The sequence below is a fragment of the Malania oleifera genome, chromosome 12, assembly GCF_029873635.1.
Source record: "Malania oleifera isolate guangnan ecotype guangnan chromosome 12, ASM2987363v1, whole genome shotgun sequence".
Lineage (NCBI taxonomy): Eukaryota > Viridiplantae > Streptophyta > Magnoliopsida > Santalales > Ximeniaceae > Malania > Malania oleifera.
Window position 1 is genome coordinate 80751689 of NC_080428.1, and position 20296 is coordinate 80771984.

The 20296-nt window shown below is 36.9% G+C and overlaps 1 protein-coding gene across 2 annotated transcripts; it reads right to left on the reverse strand.

The window, feature by feature from the left end:
* Positions 1 to 17532: 17532 nt before the first annotated feature.
* On the reverse strand, positions 17533 to 20296 carry LOC131144660 (probable pectate lyase 5). Of its 2 annotated transcripts, none has more exons than XM_058093436.1 (4): positions 20070 to 20296; positions 19215 to 19958; positions 18980 to 19118; positions 17533 to 17846 (listed from the first exon to the last, which is right to left on the reverse strand). In XM_058093436.1, exons 1-4 carry the CDS (start codon positions 20180 to 20182, stop codon positions 17625 to 17627), a joined length of 1218 nt encoding a protein of 405 aa, XP_057949419.1. In that variant the 5' UTR covers positions 20183 to 20296; the 3' UTR covers positions 17533 to 17624. The 2 variants fall into 2 exon arrangements, with proteins under 2 accessions (XP_057949419.1, XP_057949421.1); XM_058093438.1 differs by having other exon boundaries at positions 19215 to 19955; positions 20070 to 20232.

Here is a 20296-nt window from a genome sequence, read left to right on the forward strand (position 1 = left end):
GTCTTTCTGTCTAATATCTGTACTGGTGCTTCTTTATAAGCTAATGAATCCTTAAGCTCTATTTCTGCATAACTGATTATGTGGGATGGACCTGAGATGTATTTCCTCAACATAATAACATGAAACACGTCGTATATTCTAGATAAAACTGGCGGCAGAGCTAGCCTGTAGGCAACTGACCCTACTCTTTCTAGTATCTCAAAAGGGCCAATATACCTAGGGCTCAACTTGCCATTCTTTCCAAACCTCATAACCCTTCTCAGAGGAGCTACCTTCAAGAATACTCGGTCTCCCACGCCATATTCTAACTCCTAGCGGCGAGTGTTTGCATATCTTTTCTACCGACTCTGTGCGGTACTGATTATTTCTTTAATTAGTCAGACCTTTTCATACGCCTGTTGAACAATCTTTGGACCCAAAACTCGCCTCTCGCCTACTTCATCCCAGAAAAGAGGAGAACGACTTCTTCTACTATATAATGCCTCGTATGGTGCCATACCGATGCTAGTCTGATAGTTGTTATTGTAAGCAAATTCAACCAACGACATAAACTGAGTCCAGTTGCCCCCAAAATCTAGCACGCAAGCACGAAGCATATCTTCTAATATCTGGATCCTCATCTCAGTCTGACCATCTGTCTGGGGATGGAAAGCAGTGCTAAATGCTAACTGTGTACCCATAGCCCCCTGAAAACTTTTTCAAAATCGTGAAGTAAACCAAGGATCCCGGTTTGAGACTATGGATACTGGTACACCATGGACGCGAACTATCTCCTGAACACATATTTTTGCCAATCTGTCCATGGAATAACCGACTTTAATAGGGATGAAATGGGCGGTCTTCATCAGACGATCAACAATTACCCAGATTGCATTCAATCCCTGTCACACTAGTGGTAATCCCGTAACAAAATCCATGGAAACGTGATCCCACTTCCACTATGGAATAAAGAGTGACTGCAATTGTCCTGCTAGTCTCTGGTGCTCAGCCTTAACCTGCTGGCACATCAAACACTGCTATACAAATTCAGATATTTTCCTTTGCATCCCACTCCACCAGAAATACTCCCGCAAATCCTGATACATTTGAGTACTACCGAGATGGAGTGTGTATAGGGATCTGTGAGCCTCCTCTAAAATAGTTCTCCTTATCTCGGTATCTGCAGGAACACATAGCCTAGTATGGAACCGCAGGGCTTTGTCATCTGATATGCTGAACTCCTCTCCCAGACCATCATGTACTCTAACCATTATCTCTGCCAATTCTGCGTCATCACCCTGAGCGGCCTTTATCTTCTCATATAGTGTAGGTTGTACAAACAAGCTGTCAACAAATGCCTAAGGACTATCTTCTACCAATTCTATGCTAAGTCTCTCCAAATCCATTAGGGCCGGGTGCTGAATCTCTATAACTGCCAATGCTGGTCCCACTGATTTCCTGTTCAGAGCATCTGCTACCACATTTGTTTTCCCAGGGTGGTAACTAATAGTGCAGTCATAATTTTTAATAAGTTCTAGCCATCTTATTTGCCTCATATTCAGCTTTTTCTGGGTAAAGAAATATTTCAAACTCTTGTGATCCGTGAATATTTCGCACTTTCCACCATACAGATAATGTCTCCAGATTTTAAGAGCGTACACCTCTGTAGCTAACTCTAGATCATGCACAGGGTAATTCTTCTCATATTCTTTAAGCTGTTTAGAAGCATATGCAATGACCCTACCGTGCTGCATCAATATGCACCCAAGTCCCTTCAGGGATGCATCATTGTATATCACAAACTTGTCCTCCCCTGATGGGATAGCCAATACTGGGGCAGTAACCAACCTCTGTTTCAATTCTTGAAAGTTTTGCTCACAGTCATCAGTCCATTCAAATCTTACATTTTTCCTCATAAGTCGCGTCAATGGACTTGATAAACTGGAGAAACCATCCACGAAGTGCCGATAATAGCTCGCTAAACCTAGAAAACTCCTAATCTCTTGAATATTTCCTATGACGCCCCGATTTTCATACATTTTTTTAAAAAAAATAATAAATAAATATTCACTCGTCATCCACAACATTCAAAAATCGGCCACGTTAACAACCCTACTACCATTCATACGACCCGACCTGCATTGGGTATAGGGTAAAAAATCATTTCATTTAAACAACCTAACAGCAGAAAAAAATATATACTTAACAACCAAAATACAATACCCAGAGTATCAACATACATATATATATATATATATATATATATATATATATAAATTACCATCCCATACTAAAAAACAACTCCACTCTAGGGGAATTACACCTCCTTTGGTCCAAAAGCTCACCCTGTGTGTCAGGGTTTCAGCTCCCTAAGGTCTCGGAGCTCTATCGCCTGGCCTATCTCTGTTCCCTAAACAATTTAGCTAATTTTGGGTGAGACACATCTCAGTAAGAATGAATAAATTATTTATAATGTGTGGCCATATGAGTTCAGTTATAACACACTTTACTTTTCAAATCAACATTTCATCTGAGAAAAATACACTGAAAAACATATTCTCATAATCATATAAATATATAACACAAGCTTTTATAAGCTTTAAAACCATTTCTCAAATTCAATGATTTCCAACACATATTTACCTGTGAAGTTCCTGAGAATAGGGAAGATTACCCGCCCATACAGGTAGCTTCCCTCTGTCCTAACACGTTATGTAGTCAGGTATGGCCACATCTGATACCTATCAGGGCACTCATCTTACTCAGTAAGCCCTCAGGCGGAGAGTTTCATTTCGCCTCAATTATTTATACTATTAACTCACAGGGTTCCATTTCTCAATTTTATCATTCTCTATTTCTCAATTTCCATTATTTCTTTCATTTCTCATTTTAGTCCATTTTATCATTCTTTCACTTCCGTTTCCATTTTACTATCCAACTCATGAGTATCTTTGGTATCTAGTACCAACATCGCACCTGTAACTCATGGCCACCCTGAGGATCTTTCTTTCCATTCCATGCTTCCCCCCATGGTCAAGGTTGTGCGGCCCGAAGACTGGATCTAACCGCGGTTGGCCGACTTGGTTAGATCATATCTCGCGTCTATAGTATGACTAGCCGGCCTATAGTTCTGATCCAAGCTCATGGGGCACAACAACTCTACAAAACAGTTTAGTCGACTGTCATGTCACACACTCCAAGAGCCCATGTGGTTGCACTACACCACTCATCATTAGGGTTTCCACAACCATCCATCAGGGTTCACTACCACATACCCGTAATCATTATGCAGTATTGACATTTCATCAATCATATTTCAGTATATACGTTTCAGAATTCACGTTCTCATTTTCACATTTCAATATTTCCATATCAATACACATCATTAATCTTATATCAGTATATCTCAATTCATCTCAATATAATTATTCTCATCATTTTCTGTGCAAATTTCAACATCTCATAATCGTATATATCGTGTTTCACGTATTTCAATAATTCTCAAAATACCCATATCAGTAATTTGTCAAAACCTCATTTTTCATGCAAATCATTTCTACTCACATATAAATACCATATTTCATTATTTTCCACTAATCATATCAATAATTCTCATTTCAATATTTTCTCAGAAATTACTCAACGTTATATTTCACATTTTTCAATATATGTCATATATGTCATATGCCACACAATTTTCATCTAATATTCATAATATATTAATTTTACACTCCAAATATCACAATTTAATATTACTCAAATGCCACACAATTTATATGATATTTATATCATAATAATTTTCAGACAAAATACCATATGCTCATTTTCACATATTAATTCAAATAGTAGCTATAAAAATACTTTTATAATTTATTCCCCTTACCTGGCTTACTGAGAGTCTCGTTAGAACCCAAATCCTACGCCCTCGGGGCTCGAAACTCAAATCCTGTAATTTACATTTTTCCCAGATTAATTAACTCATTTTCCCAAAATAATACCCATCTAACCTTCCCTAAGCTCTATATACCCCAAATTAACATTTAAACTAATATTTAACACCCTTAATTTTCTGAACTATGCGTGTGGGTCCCGAAATTACACCCGCGACGCTCACCTGGGCCCTAAATTTCAAAAATCACACTTCAACCCCAGATGCTCAATATTCTAGCATTTCTAAATCAACACTAATTAAATAATAATAAGCCCTTTAATTACCCCCTTATCCCAAATTTGGGGTTATGCCCACGATGACCCCACGAGAAATCCGCTCCGACTTGTAGAAAATTATCCCTAGACTCTGGTGGTGGTGTCCGATCGTCGATTGGACCTAAAATTCGCAAGAAATTGAGATAAAAGTGAAAATTAGCTTACCCCAGGAGATACGCCTACGCTGCTCCTACGACCAATCCGCTCCAGTAGAAATGACGGCAGTGGAAAATGGAGTCTAGTGGTATTCCCTGATTTATGATCGAGTGAGTATCCGTTACCGAATTGAGGAGAGAGGGAGAGAGAACAAGGAGAGAGAGAGAGAGAAAGAGAGAGAGATAGAGAGAGAGTCTTGTGTGCAGAAGAAATAAGAAGAAAAGGGGGGGCTCTTTCTGCACAGCTCTCTATATTCAAACTCATCTTTGAAGCTTCAGGAATGATAATAATAATAATAATAATATTTAATTAATATTAATAATAATATATTTTATTAATAAAAATAAAACTAAATTTTAATAATTATTATTTTTTATTTTTTATAAATTTAATTAATTAATTATTATTTTTTTGGGGAATCACCCCATTAATCTTGTATAGTCATTTTTGGAGTTATTACATTTCCAGGCCTCACCCAATTTACCACTACCTTTATCTTACTCAGGTCAATAGATACACTTGCCTCAGAGATTACTTGGCTGAGAAAAGAAACCTGCCTCAGCCAGAATTCACATTTCTTGAACTTCGCATATCTCTCTCTCTCTCTCTCTCTCTCTCTCTCTCTCACAATGTTTGCAATACCAGCCTCAAATGATGCTCGTGCTCCTCAAAACTCCTCGAGTAAACCAGTATATCATCAATGAATATAACTACAAATTGGTCCAAGTACTGATTAGGAACACCCGATTCATTAAATCCATAAACACCGTTGGTGCGTTAGTTAACCCAAATGACATCACTAGGAACTCGTAATGCCCATATCTTGTTCGAAACGCCGTCTTTGAAATGTCTTCTGCCCTCACTTTCACCTGATGATAACCCGACCGCAGGTCGATTTTAGAATAAACCTGGGTCCTCTAGAGGCTGGAGCTGATCAAACAAATCATTGATCCTGGGAAGAGGATACTTATTCTTAATTATCAGTTTATTTATCTCCCTGTATATACATCCTCATGGTCCCATCTTTCTTTCTCATAAATAACACTGGTGCTCCCTAGGGCGACACGCTGGGCCTGATAAATCCTTTATCCAACAATTCTTGCAATTGATCTTTTAATTCTTTTAACTCGATTGGGACCATCCGATAAGGAGCTTTAGATACTGGTGCTGACCCTAACAAAAGATCCACGGTAAACTCAATTTCACGGTCCGGTGGTAAGCCAGGTAATTCTTCTGAAAATATGTCTAAAAATTCTCTGAGCACAAGAATATCAGCTTGTTTCAATTCTTCTTTTGACAATTCCTTAATGTAGGCAACAAATTCCTGACAACCTTCTTGAATCAGTTTTCTTACTAGAGTAGCTTATGCAAGCTACGGTGAAGAACGTACTCGTGAACCAAGAAATTTGTATTCTTGCTTGCCTGGAGGTCTGAAAAGCACTTCTTTCAAATGACAGTCAATACTAGTATGATTAACTGTCAATCAATCCATACCCAGAATTATATCAAACCCCTGCATATCTAATATGACAAGATCAGCTAGCAATATCTTTCCCTGAATAGTCACTAGAAAGTCCCTGAGTACCCTCCTACATTTCATGTAACGACCTGCTTATCTTATCATATAACAAAACATATTAAATAAAATAGTCAATTTGAACCCGTGGGTAACGGGGACACCTGTCATACACAGCGGAACCTAGACAGCAGTAAATGAAAATCACATTCTTATAACCATAAAATATAAAATACCAGAGCCAACTACAATCCACAGTGATACTGTATTTATATACAACCTCAAAACATCTAAAATACATCTAGGATCCTACGACAAAAATCCCCTGATCCTAGCACAAAACTTACCCTCCTAACGGGGTAACACAAACCTAACTCAACGGCGGCCTCGATCCTTCGGTCTTTTTGGGTTTCCTGAAAATCATTTAAGTTCGGGGGTGAGACACTTCTCAGTAAGGGAAAATAAACTAAATACAGTTGTGTGGCAATATGAATATTTGATACAATTATACGTATGCAGTACATTTCATATATTTGAAATATTTATCATAACATACTGAATAATCAAATACTTTCGTATTTTCTAATAAATCATATAGTTTATAAAATGTCTGGTATAGCTGATACTATTGAAAACATACCCAGGATGAATAGCTAACTGATGTCATGTATTACCCCCATGACGGGTTGTGCAGCTCGAAGGCGGGACCTGACAATGGTTGGCCGACCACTGCCGAGCCAAAAATATCTGTAAGTACGATAGACCCGCCACACCCTGGTCCGAACTACCAGGTGGACGTATACAACTCTACACAAAAAGCCACATCGACTATCCATCTCCCACCCTCTTGTGGGGTGGTTAGCACAAGTCTGTACATAGATATCTGATCTATATAGCTATGGTACCGTACTCCTGAAACTGAACTAAGCTAACATCCAAGTTCTGATAACATATAGTACATGATAATATAACATTTAACATAAATGGATTGATAGCATTTTTATACTTTCATAAATACGGCCTTGCGCCGAACATTTCGTGAATACAACCTTGCGCCAAACATTTTATAAACACGACCTTGTGCCAGAAACATATAACATACACGACCTTGCGCCAGCTATCAATCACTACCTTGTACCGAAAATCTCATACGTATCATTCTGAGTAAATAAGTTATTTATCCTGTATTTCAAAATCATCACATACTGCATTATTTCATTCCTGAAAACATGCTTCTTCGTAAAATTGCCATAATATAATATATATCATGTAAAAATAATATTCATGCCACACAATGCTGAATAAAATCATACATTTCATTCTAAAAGCGTAATCCCTATATAACAGCAATATTTTCCCAAAGATGCATCTACTCAATAATATTCAGATACAATACATGTTTTTTTGAAAATTAATTTGCTGATAAATAATAGTAATTTGTGTGGAAAATGACTATTTTAGTTTATTCCCTTACCTGACACTGAAAAGAAACACCCTAAAATATCGATCCTGCACTCACAGGGTTTCCCGTTCAACTCCCTGAAAACAATAACTCCCAAAACTAAACTTCAGTATTTTTTCGTGAATATCATTTTCTATAACTACTGTAAGACCAAATTTCTCTTAAAAAGCCTTACCTGAAACCAGGGACGAATTTCAACTCGCTTCCACCAACAATCCGCTCCAGCAGATTTGGAGAGAACTTCCCCAGGAGCGTCGTGGTAGCCTCAAATCGTCGATCCAGTGAACGACGGAGCTGAAATCGAAGAGAGAGGAGAGAGAAATCGTAGGGAGGAGAGAGAAAATGATTTTCTTGATTTTTTTGTGTAAAAATCCGAGATTTGCACTATTTATACCATGACCTTCGTCGACAAGCCACATCACCTCGTCGACGAGGTCAAGAAGGTTACTCGTCGATGAACTCTCCCCTCGACGACGAAATTCAGAGTCGCCCAAATATCCTCTCTGTATCTTCTCATCGACGAAGCGTACCCTCATCGACGAGCCCACAGTGCAACAACGTCGACAAACGTGAAGTGTTTGTCGACGAAGGCTGCTGCCTCCTTCCGTTTCTGTTTCCATTTCCTCTCTCTCTCTCTCTCTATTATTTAAATACCAATATTCTTCGGGTCATTACATTTCACTACTAATCCAGTCGGCGTAGCTACAGCTAACCAAACATCCAACAACTGTGCCTTATACCTCGTTAATTTAGCATATACCGATGAAATAAAAGTGTGGGTGACACCTGTATCAAATAAAAACAACAGTTGTATATGAGAAAGAAGTAAGGGTACTTATAACTACGTCTCCAACTGCATCAGCATCACCTGCCGTCAATGCGTATACTCTCGCCGGTGCAGTATTCCTCTGCTAGCCTCCATGGGGCGCCTAATAACCACCTCGATATGGTCTGGGAGCTGGTGCCTGAGCTGGAAATCCCTGACACGACCAAGATCTATGCCCAAGTCTCCCATAACGGTAACAGACGTCCTCTCCCATTTGCATTCACCTGGGTGTCTCCGACCACATCTAGCATAGGTAGAAATAGCTCGTCCACCCTGAGAACCACCGCGACCCATCATCCGTCCCTGACCACCTCCATATCGATCCCCTCTCCATGGCTCTCGGCTAGAGCTTGCCTGTAGATCCTAAGTCGCAGACCTTTTCCTCTGATTCTGAGCTGTAGCACCTCTTTACATACCACTCTTAATAATAGTAGCTCTATCCACTATCTCCACAAACGTCTAAGCCCGAAAGTTGATAACTTGCTCAAATAAACTCTACTTCAGGCCTTCCTCGAACTTCCTTGCCTTTTTCTCTTCATCTGGTGCTAAATATGGGGCAAAATGGTACAACTCGATAAATCGTGCAGCATACTGTGTAACTGTCATCAACCCCTGAGTCCAATGCAGGAATTCTGCTGCCTTCACACTCCGAACGATAGTAGGGAAATATCGCTCAAAGAATAGTTGCTTGAACCGACTCTATGATACTGGCACTGGATCTGACCTCTGCTCCTTAATCAACCGCGCTAATCTCCACCAGCGCTTTGCCTCTCCCATTAGTTTAAACGATGCAAATGCCACTTTATGTTCATCTATACATGCCAGCACTGCTAGAATCTCCTTAACATCCTGAACCCAATTCTCGGCTATAATCGGGTCAAGTCCTCCAGCAAAAGAGGGAGGCTTCATCCGCGTAAACTGCTCGATCGTGCAGCCACGCTCTCCTCTACTCCTAGCCATCTCAACCATCACCTACTGAGTGACGCTGCATAATACAACATCTGTATCTCCACCTCTCATACTTGAGGGTCCTGGTCTATCACCTCTTGCATTCATATCATTGCTCCCTAGATCCATTATGAAATACATAGAGCATCATTTCAGTGTCCTATTTCTCACATAGATATAATCTACTCATTCAACTAAAACTTCAGTTCCTCTATTAAAAAATCCCCTGTTCTTACCCCAAAATCCGATCCTGCAACCCAAACATATGACACGTTGATAGTTTGCTATGACTTTCCTGAAATCGTCACCCTAGGTAAACACAGAAACCATCACGAAAAACCTGTATCCAGATCACAGAACAAAACCTCAAATCTTTTTCTTATATTCTGGTATTGTTCCCGCTGCATTCTAGAGTCTACATAACCTAGCAATCTAGGCTCTAATACCAAACTGTAACGACCTACTATTTATTTAATTTTTTTATACACATATAACGTAAATATCATCTGTAACATCTGTCTGAAGTACTACTGATAATACCCTAGGCTCAAAGGTGCATTGATAAAATCTTGTACTCGTACATATCTACGCAAAGGTATGCAAAAACTGGAAACTACTATATATAATACCAGAAAAACTATAATATTCTTAAGTATATTTACAACACAAATTACCCAGTGACAACATCAAAAACCTGGGGTCTACCCCAACTCACTGGCACCAAAATACACCTACCCTCTCGAAAAGGGCAGCACCAAAACAACCTCTACCCGCGAGCCTGATCTGCTCGCCTAACTGGATCTCCTGAAAAAAATAATAAGTCACTGGGATGAGACAACGCTCAGTAAGTGGAAATATACTATTACTAGTGTGTGGCAGCTGAATTGTACGTTTAATACACTGAAATAACACTGATTTTGTAAAATGAATAATCTAATTTACTGTACAAAACACATGTAATGTAGATTAAAATATAACTGTGTATCTAAGCTTGCTATCTGTGAATACTGCTAATATAATAATATAACTAGTACTATGTGATATATTTGTACATAGGAACTTCTACTATACCTTAGGAGCTGTATATCATGATATATCCCTTCATGATAGGGTTGTGCAGCCCGTAGGCTGGACTTACTCTGGTTGGCCTACCAGACAAGTCAATCTATATCTGTAACATCCACCAATCTGTTTCAATCTGGCCCATTGCAATCACTCCGGACCATCGTACCTCTATCTCGTTTAACCAGCTACCTCAACCCAGCATGCTGGGGAGACTGCAATCTCTCCTCGCATGGTTAGACGAAATCCACATACTATTTAAGTTATGTGGTTGCACGTGTCTGAAATAGCAACGGTACTGTGCTTTGCAGTATATCTCTATCTGTAATATCCACAGGGATCCGATACTGTGTAATACTATATATATAAAAAATATACTTATCTTGCTGTTTTAACATGATTTCAAAAACAACCATAACACTATAAATTTGACTTGTAATATCTGGAATATCTTACTAAAATATCTATAATATCTGTCTGAAATATATATAATATCTGTTTGTAATATCTGTAATATCTGTCGGAGTGTTATGGTGTAGAAATCGTGTTATTTTGAGAAATACTATAATTCTCAGTTTCTGCTAATAAATTGTACATCTGGTTACCTGTAGCTTTGCATACACAATATATTATACTGTAATAAACTCAGGCCACACATTTGATTAATCAAAATCTCATGCTTTATATCTGTAATTTTACTGAAACAATAATACTCATGATATTCTAGAAAAATAAACTGAACAACATGCTCGTAAATATACATAAATATCTTCTATTATACATTCTGAAACTTCCTAGCATAGCATATTTCCCTTACCTAAACTCTGGAAAACCCCTACTGTATTCTGGTCCTATACCTGCAGGGTTCCCTACTCAACATCCTGAAATCAACATCTCCAGAACAAAATATCAATATTTCTTGGCATACAACATTTCTTATAACTACAGGGAAAGCTAATACTAAATAAATTGTCTTACCCTGAAATTGGGATGAATTTCAAACCAATTCCACCAACGATCAGCTCCAGCAAATTTGTAGAGAACTTCACCAGGAGCATCGTGGTGGCCTCAGATCTTCGATCTGGCGAGAAAAGGAGTCGGGATCGAAGAGAGAAGGGGAGGGTAGCGTTTTAAAGAGAGAGAGAGATAGGGTGATTTTGTGCTGAAAATTCTATCAAAATCCGAATGTAGAAGTACTTATAGGCCCGAATTCGTCAACAAGACACCTTATCTCATTGACGAGTCCTGAAGAAAGTTCGTCGACAAACCTGCACCCATCGTCGACGAATTTCAGACTTCCAAAAATCCCCTCTCCGTATCTTCTCGTTGACGAGACGTGTCTTCGTTGACGAGATCCTCATGTATCCTCATCAACGAATCTCCTACGGGTTATTACAAGTAGAGCTCCGATGGACTATTTTATTGATCTTTGGAGCACAGTATCATAACTATGATAATGATAGTCAGTGCTATTACACTACTCGTGGAGGGTGTTGGTATTGGAAGTCGATTGGGCTTGCGGAGAGATGTTGACCGCCCCTGGGTCTGGACCAGGTTGTGGTAGGCCAATCGTACTACAGACGCGTGCAATTTGACTTAACCTGGTGGTAGGTTAGCCATGGTTAAGTGCTGCCTTTGGGCCGCACAACCCGATCATGTGGGGTTATTACATGATGATGTATGAATGTCCATTCAGAGGATAATTCCTTATGTATATGTATATGTATGATGATTTAATTATTGCAGATAATTATGTGTTTAATACGATGTGTTTTAAAAAGGAAATATGTGTTTTCATATATATATATATATATATAAGTGTGAGTTCAAGTTACATGTTTCGTCAATTAAATTTAATTGAATAATGGATGTATATTTGGAACACTAAAATTCATATTACCGCATACTGATAATAACTTATTCCTTCTTACTGAAAGGTGTCTTAGCCCATGATTATCTAATATTTTTCAGAGGTTACATGGAGTACAACAGTGATCAGAGTAGTGCAGTGAAACGTGGGTGGGATATAAGATTTTATTTAGAATAAATTTTTATTAAATTATATTTTTGATATATTTAGAATTTTAGGAGTATTAATTATTATGATATTGAAAATAATATTGTTATATTGGGATAATTCAATACTCTAGTAATTATTATTAAGGTCTTTCACTGAATGAAATATTCAGGTGATTACAGGTGGTATCAAAGAATTTTAAACGAAATTCTGTTGTATCTCTTGCAATGCCAGCTGAAGATCTTCATAAGTTGGATAAGAGTCCGTGAGAGTCAATGGAATAACCAAAAGAGTTGCAAGGCACAAGAAAGCAAGGAATTGCCATTTGGAGAGAGAGGGGGAGAGGCCGCTGGCTAGTTTGATTTCCGGGAAAGGAATGGAAGAGAGGGTGGAGAGAAGTGTGAATTACAGTGTGAAAGGAAACAAGGAATAGGAAATTATATACAGAGGTGTTGAGAGAGTATGATTTAATGGCAGTAAGCAAGGAGTATTGCACCTCCAAATTAATACCTCCTCATTTTGCATAAATTTTGCTTGAAAACTAGAATTTAGTTCTATGCATAATAATTAATTAATTGATTAGGAAATTTAATTATGATTTTTAATTTAAATTTGTCCCATTTCTACTCCATTAGAACATTTAATTAATTAAATTACCTTCCTAAATTATTGCCATAAAAAATAAACTCCTGACTATTCATTATACATTAATGCTTTTTGGATTGTCTTAGTCAACATATTTAAAAAAAAAAATGTAAGCATCTAATTTTGACGGTATGAAATATGATTTTTTTTTTTTTTTGATTACATAGGAACTTTAACCACTAACAAGCCCTTCGGACCCCATGGTGCGACACCAAATCTATGGATCAACGTCCTCCCCCTAGGTCTCGTTGATTAGGTAAAGTCCGAAATTCGAACACGACTTTCGTGCATCAGTTCGGCTACTCTGACCCCCGAGATACATCTCCATTAACATCCACGGTCCTTGCTGACTCACAGAAAACTCTAATCATCCACGGTCTCTGCTGGCTCACAGAGCGAACTTTCACCATCCACGGTTCCCGTTGGTTCACAGAGTAAATTCTCACCATCCACAGATACCACTGGTTCCGTGAGTGTATTTACCTGAAATTGAACCCCTGATGCTCCTTCTTACGTGTTGATGCCTTTCCATCGCGCCATGTCCGTGGGGGCTGAAATATGATTTCATTGGACTATCATTCCATGTACATAAGATTTGCAATCTAAAAATCTTATAATCTCATAGTTAATTAGAAATTGAGCCTTAATAAATAACATAGAAGTGCTTTAATATGGTATAAAATTATTGGGTTTCCCATCCCTTTAAAAGAGAAAAATATTTGACACAATAAAAATGTCATCTTAGTGATTTAATCAATACTAACAAGATAGGTAAAGAATTGCAATTTTTACTAAAAAAAAAAAAAAGTTACAGTATTTATATAAAATGAAAAAAAAAATAATTAAAAATTTTGACACTATTCTTTAGATTGTGTGGATTATTATTTTTTTTAAAATTTTTAATTTTCCAAATAATTACAAATATATTACCTTATTTTTTAATTTTCTTAATTTGTATAGGAAAGTTGGGAATGCATTTTTTTTTTTGGTTGTTCTCCAGATTTCAAATTACTTATATAAATTTTTAAAAGTTGAAAAGCAAGTTCTCTATTTTGTAATTCTTTTGACAATCTTGAAAATAAAAATAAAAAATATTTTCTCAATTAAAAAATTATTTTTTTACCTTTTTAAATGAATCTTAAAAAACTAAAAATCAGTTGTTATTAAATTTTATCATTTATATATATTTTTATTTTATTATTAATTTTTCTACCCACAAATAAAAATCAATATATTAATTTTCTATGATCATTTGGGTATGTTTTATGTTACCATAACTTACGAATAGGTATTATAATTTTAATTTTTTGAAAACTTACATAAACACTAATTGATATAAATTTTGTAAGGTTTTGTAGGTTTCAATCAATTTAACATTTGAGTTCAATTTATAATAGCCACAAATCTAATTACGTTTAGAATTAGTTAATTTAGCATGTATGGTCTCTATGTCCACATTAAAGTGTGTACCTCACATTTAGCGACTATTCTTATGAAGTTTTTTTTTACCATATCCCTTTAATATTGTTGATGGTCATTTTGAGTGAATGTCCAAAATGGAGATTCACAAACCCTTTTACTTATCACTAACTTTTACTTTTTGTTTTTATCTTTTTTTTTTGATTTATTATTTTTGACATTTTTTACTTTGCTGAGTGATATGGGGGACTATCCAAAATGGTTAAGTAGGATTCGATAGTGATTTTGACCTCATGCACACTTATCAATTTCTATCATTCTTGACATTTCTATCCCCTCTCTCTACAAATTCTAACTGCTACGAATGATTCGAAGCAGTCTAATATGGTTAAAAAAAAAGTATGGCAATGATTTTAACTTTGGACACATATATTAAAGTAAAATCTCAGTCATTCAGGGTTTTTCTATCCTCTTTCTATCAAATCTGATTAGACTAGAAACAGTCCAAAATGACCATTCTAGACTCTTTTTTTTTTTAATCATCTTTCTACTAAATCTAATTGCCCCGTGTGATTTGAAACATTCCAAATTGCTAAGAAGAGGAATAGTAATAATTTTGACTTTAAATTATATTCACCATTTCATCACTTCCGGCGAGAAGGTTGTGATGCCGTATCCTTGGGAGGGGGAACCAAGTGTTGGGCTTTAAGGGAGATGAGGTTCAATTTAGAATTAGACTTGGTCATGGAGTGAATTGAGGCCCAAATTGGTCGATAGAGCTTTAGTTGTGCTTCCATTTGGAAATTTGGGCTTTAATGGGGCTCAGATTGAGCCTCCATCGGATTCTAGGAAAGAGTTTGGGTAAGGTTGAAACGATTTTGGATTAGCTTGAAGCATTAATAACTTCGTGTTTTAATAGGTTATGGGATTTCCCAAACATGTCTTGCCAAATCATTTAGAGAAACCCTAATTTGTGGCTCTTCCAATGCAGAGGAGGTACATTCTCGCATTTTCTAATAATAATATTTTTATTTGTTATTTATTATTAATAGTAAATGGGGTAGGTAAAACATTAATTTTATAATAATATGGTTTGGAATTTTCATTTTGCAATGTAGAAGATTTGAGGAAAATTTTGAAATATCTACTTGAATTTTTAGAAAGCATTTTGATTATGAGAGAAAGATTGAGTTCTACATTTTATCAATACAAAGGATTTGGTTGGTTCCGCGCGAAAGAGAGAGAATTGAGATAGGGAGAAATTAAGGATTTGTTTGGTGTCATTGCTGTTTTATGATTTTTATTTTTATTTCTCCACAGTGAAAAAATATATCATAAAAACACATTTATTTATATTGTCAACTCTCTATTTCTGTTGGCATTAAAAAATTGAAAACTAGATTTTAAGGTTTTCAGTTATTTTGACAACTTGTTGTTAGAAATTTTAATAAACAAAAATAGTTTTTTTTTTGAATTAAATTGTTCATTTTACATACTTTTAAATTAAAATCAAAATCAAATGATCATACGAAGTTAAATATAATTAAACTAAAAATGTACATAAATTTTTAAAAATAATAATCAAGATAATAACAAAATACTTTTACTATTTTTCAATTGTCATGTCCAATAAAATTTTTATTAGAAAGTACAATTTTAAAATAGAACAATTAAGTAAAATAATTATAATAAATTTTATTTTTATTATAGTACTCTTTAAAATGTGTATTATTTGTAATTTTATTATTCTAATAATATTTTTATAATATTTTAATTTAAAGATAAAAATGAGAAAATTTTTAATTAAATTTTAAATTTATATTAGCTTTATAAATGTAAGCCAAATAAGTTACTGTTTCTAGTTTTTGATAATGATTGGAAACGGATGTAAGATAGTGAAATTCTGAGTTTGGTTCCTCTTGGAATTGGCTCTAGTGGGCTTGTCTATCCTAAATAGCTAGGTTGTAATGTGGGCTTGTTTAGCCCAAGGCCCATTAGCCCAAAGTCACATCATGCCCTTCGCCACTCACAGCTCAGACCGCTACCGTCTTCAATCCTCATTGCGGTAGTTTCAGTTCATTATGGCAGAGCCTTCAATTCATCGTCTTTTGAAATTTCCGGTGAAGTCATTGACGGGGACATCGGTCTGCAAACCTGCAGTTTCATCGCCGGCGACGCTCGATTGAAGCTTCACTCATTTCTCCGGTAAATCGGAAATTGAATGCTTCTTTTGTCTCATCGGTTCGGTTCTCCTGAAATTGCAACGCCTTGATAGTACCTAATTAGCTGGAAAATGATTAGTAGAGCCCAAGCTGGAGCCCAAGCTTTGAAATATAAATGTTGAGCACAGCTTGAGCCCGAATCTTGTAGCTCCATTCAAGCAGCGCCCGACCCCAAGCCAAGCTATTAGTTATTACCATGCCGAGCCAAACACTGTTTTAAAAAAATGAAAATTTATTTTAATATGAATAGAAACTAAGAAAAAATTAAATATTAATTATGCATAAAATGAAAATTTTGTCCATTCATTTGCTTTTTTTTTTTTTGGATTTTTTTTCTTACCTCTCTTGATAACCAAACATGAATCCTTTGCATTTTTCTTTCTTTTCCTTGAAAATTTTCAAACTCCAAATAGTCCTTAAGGGCAACATTTGTTTTGACACATCAAAAATATTTTCATAGAATTCTCATTCTTAAAAATGAATATCTCTGCCTCGTGTAATCTTAACAAAATGAAAACTCATCATCATAGTGTTTGAGAATGTACAAATTTAAAGAAATTTTAATATGAATTTACATTAAATTTTGCATTTAAATGATTTAAATAATATGAATTTCAAACCTTAACTTTCAATTTGAATGAATTTAACAAATTTAATATAATTTTATATTACATCTAATTTAAATTTAGTATAAATTTAAATTCAAAGATTATAGTTTTAAGATTCAAATCCTGAATGGTGGCATGGTGGTGCAACTTTTGTGAAAGGATGAAGTTTCAATTAAGGCCACACACACACACACACATATATATATATATATATATATATATATATATATATATATAGCTCAAATAAATCTACTCCATTAAAATCAAGTTGGCTTTTCAACTTTTAAGGACACCCCACATGGCCACTTCCCCCATGCAAGGGAATCCCCCAATCCCTCCACCGACCCAGTGAGTAATAGCTTTCTGATTAATGTGCAATACTTTAGAACTGGGTTAGTTCATTGAAATATGAATGTATTTTTTTTATTTAAAAAATAAGATATTGCTTCAAATGAAAAGTCAAAACTCGAACTTGAATCTTATCATTTTAATAACGAAATCATAAAATGATGTTTAGTTGGATTGCAAGTTGTGGGTATACAATACAATATGAGGGAGCTAGCAAGGGGAACCCTTCCTGCAACTGAGTACACCAGCTTGACTTGTGAGTGAGCTGATCAGGGAGGATGGTCTCGCCCCCAGGCTGGATGCCCTGGCATACTGAGAAGCCGCCCCGGCTCCCGATGGCGTGAAGAAAGCGCCATTCAACATCATATCTCCTTCTGACCTCCAATTCCATCCTCTCCATTCCCTCTCCGTTGCATTCTCTCGCTTTGTGATCTTATCAAGATTGAAACCATTGCAAATAAGATCATTCAAACACCCAATTATGTGTATTTTAACAAATTTATAGAGAAATAATTATATATAAAAAAAAAAGGATCAATTATTTGTCTACCTATGATTTAAAATACTTAATTATGAATGTAATGATATGGGTCCAAATATTAATATAAGCTCTTATAATTAGTTGATTCAGGTAGACTAATTAGATAAACGGTACACATGAAATTAAAGCGTTTATACTAAATTTATCTTAAACTCTTTGTGGATGGATAGAAAATGTCAGAGGCTGGCTGAGAATTGGGAGTGGTTAGATACCTAAAAATTCAAAGTGGTACATTAAATGAACATACTTCAACTATGAAAGTAGCTACTAACATTAATGAGAATATCTAACTCACAAAAATGCTTTTATTATTTTATCTTTTAGGTACAAAAAAAAAAAAAAAAGTGCATTGCAATGTTATGATAGAGACGGTTGCTCTAGCTTTGGCAAGACAATAGAAATTATTAGGATCGAACAATGAGACTACCATGGTAAGCGTATACATCACATCACTCCAGAAAGTTAATATTGTTGTAATAATAAAAAGCAGACATATTGATAGGTTTTCTGTTCTTCTCTTTGGCTTTTTGAAAGTTATACGTAGGAGTACGTATATATGTACTTACGGTATTAATTAACATGGGCATTGAACATGACATGTAATTTTTTTTTTTTTTTGGATAATTCGAGACTCCAACAATCATAGCTTTGGATACTATGGTACGGCACCAAATAAAGGGTTGAAAGGCGCTCACCTATTGATACTCCCCTACTAATTCACCGAGATAAACTATCAATGGGCAATCAAACTCATGACCTTAGAGTTTCATTGCTCTAAAGTTTTTTTTCCTTTTTTTCCTCATTTGAATTGACAACCTACTTTGTTACAAAAGAAAAGGCTTCCACCAAAATTAATTTTAATCAAATTTTCATAGTAGATTGATATTTTAAAATTTTATATTCTAATTTTATGAGATAATTAAAATATGTAACATGTTTTAATTTTTGTGTTTCTAAAAATATTATCAATTGGTTGACAATGTCATTAAAATTACGTAAAAACGCAAAAGTTTATGTAGCTGACCTCTTTTTTGACAATGTCGTCAGGAGCAAGAAACCGATTGCCTTGGCTGTTAATAGTAGGAGAAGCACTCCCACCAATTGCATACATCTCCCAGTGCGTATAGTCATTGTTCACTACATGAAAATACCCATGCCTGCACCTGATGCATTCACCTTCCTCTTTATTTACTTACTTAATTAACTAATTAATCAACCCATTTACATTTTTAATTCATTCATTAATTAAATTTAATTACCTGGGCATCCTCTGCACCAGCCCTTCTCCAAAATGATTGAAAGCTATGGTGACCTGCATGTTCCTGTCCTGCAAAAGGGTGTCGCTGTGACCCAAGAGCATCACCTTGTCGTGGTTCGACATGTAGTTGTTCGAAATCGTGATCGCCGTCGACCCGTGAATCGCGTCGATCAGGCCGTCGTTACAGTTCGACAGCGAGCAGTGGTCGACCCACACGTGGCTCCCCCCGAAGATCGACACTCCGTCGCCGTCCGACACCGTCCGCCACCCGTAGTGCCCCGGGCTGTCCCGCACGTACGCGTTCCCCGCCAGCCGGCAGTCGTGCACGCTGATGCCGTGCACGATCACGTTCGTCACGTACTGGATGGTGATGCACGCGCCGCCGGCCACGTGCACCCTCGCTCCCCTCCCGTCGATGGTCTTGAACGAGTTCACCATGAGCTCCTCCTTGAGGGTGATGACCATGTCGCGGGCGAACACGATCCAGAGCGGCTCGTCCTGGATGACGCCGTACCGAAGAGTGCCGGGTTTGGGGTTGACGGGGTCGTCGTCGGTGGGATCGGAGACGACGTAAATGGGGCCGTCGCGGCCGCCCACGGCTTGCTTGCCGAAGCCGATGGCGCAGTCGGCGAGGCGCTGGCGGTTGTCGGCCCAGTGGGGGTCGCAGCGCCAGCAGTCGTCGATGGGGTTGCCGGTGCCGCAGGAGGGGAGGCCTAGCTTCCTTCTTGTGGCATTAACAATGCTCCTACATGCATGCAACGCAGTGCAACCCACAAAATGAGATTATAATTTGGATTAATTTAGTCATACAAAATTATATTACTTCAATTTGTGTGTGTATAGTAATAATAATTACATGTGTACTTCTTGGACGACAAGCTCAGGGTGGGGGAGGAGGGAAGAGAGAATGGAGGGAGGAGGGAGGAGGGGAAGAAGGAGGAGGAGAAGCGACAGGAGGGTGGGCGCCATTGTTTTATGTGGCAGCTTGTTAAGCGCAGCTAAGGGTAGGAGAAGAAGGGGAGGGGGTGTGGGGAAGGAGATGGATGGGCTCTATAAAGGGTTAAACTTTTGGGTGTGGGGGCC

Coding starts and splice junctions, on each gene's coding strand:
- LOC131144660 (XM_058093436.1), bottom strand. CDS start 20,182: ATGGCGCCCACCCTCCTGTCGCTTCTCCTCCTCCTTCTTCCCCTCCTC. Junction 19,959..20,069: donor GTCGTCCAAGAAGTACACAT/GTAATTATTATT, acceptor GCATGCATGTAG/GAGCATTGTTAATGCCACAA. Junction 19,119..19,214: donor CTGGTGCAGAGGATGCCCAG/GTAATTAAATTT, acceptor TGAATGCATCAG/GTGCAGGCATGGGTATTTTC.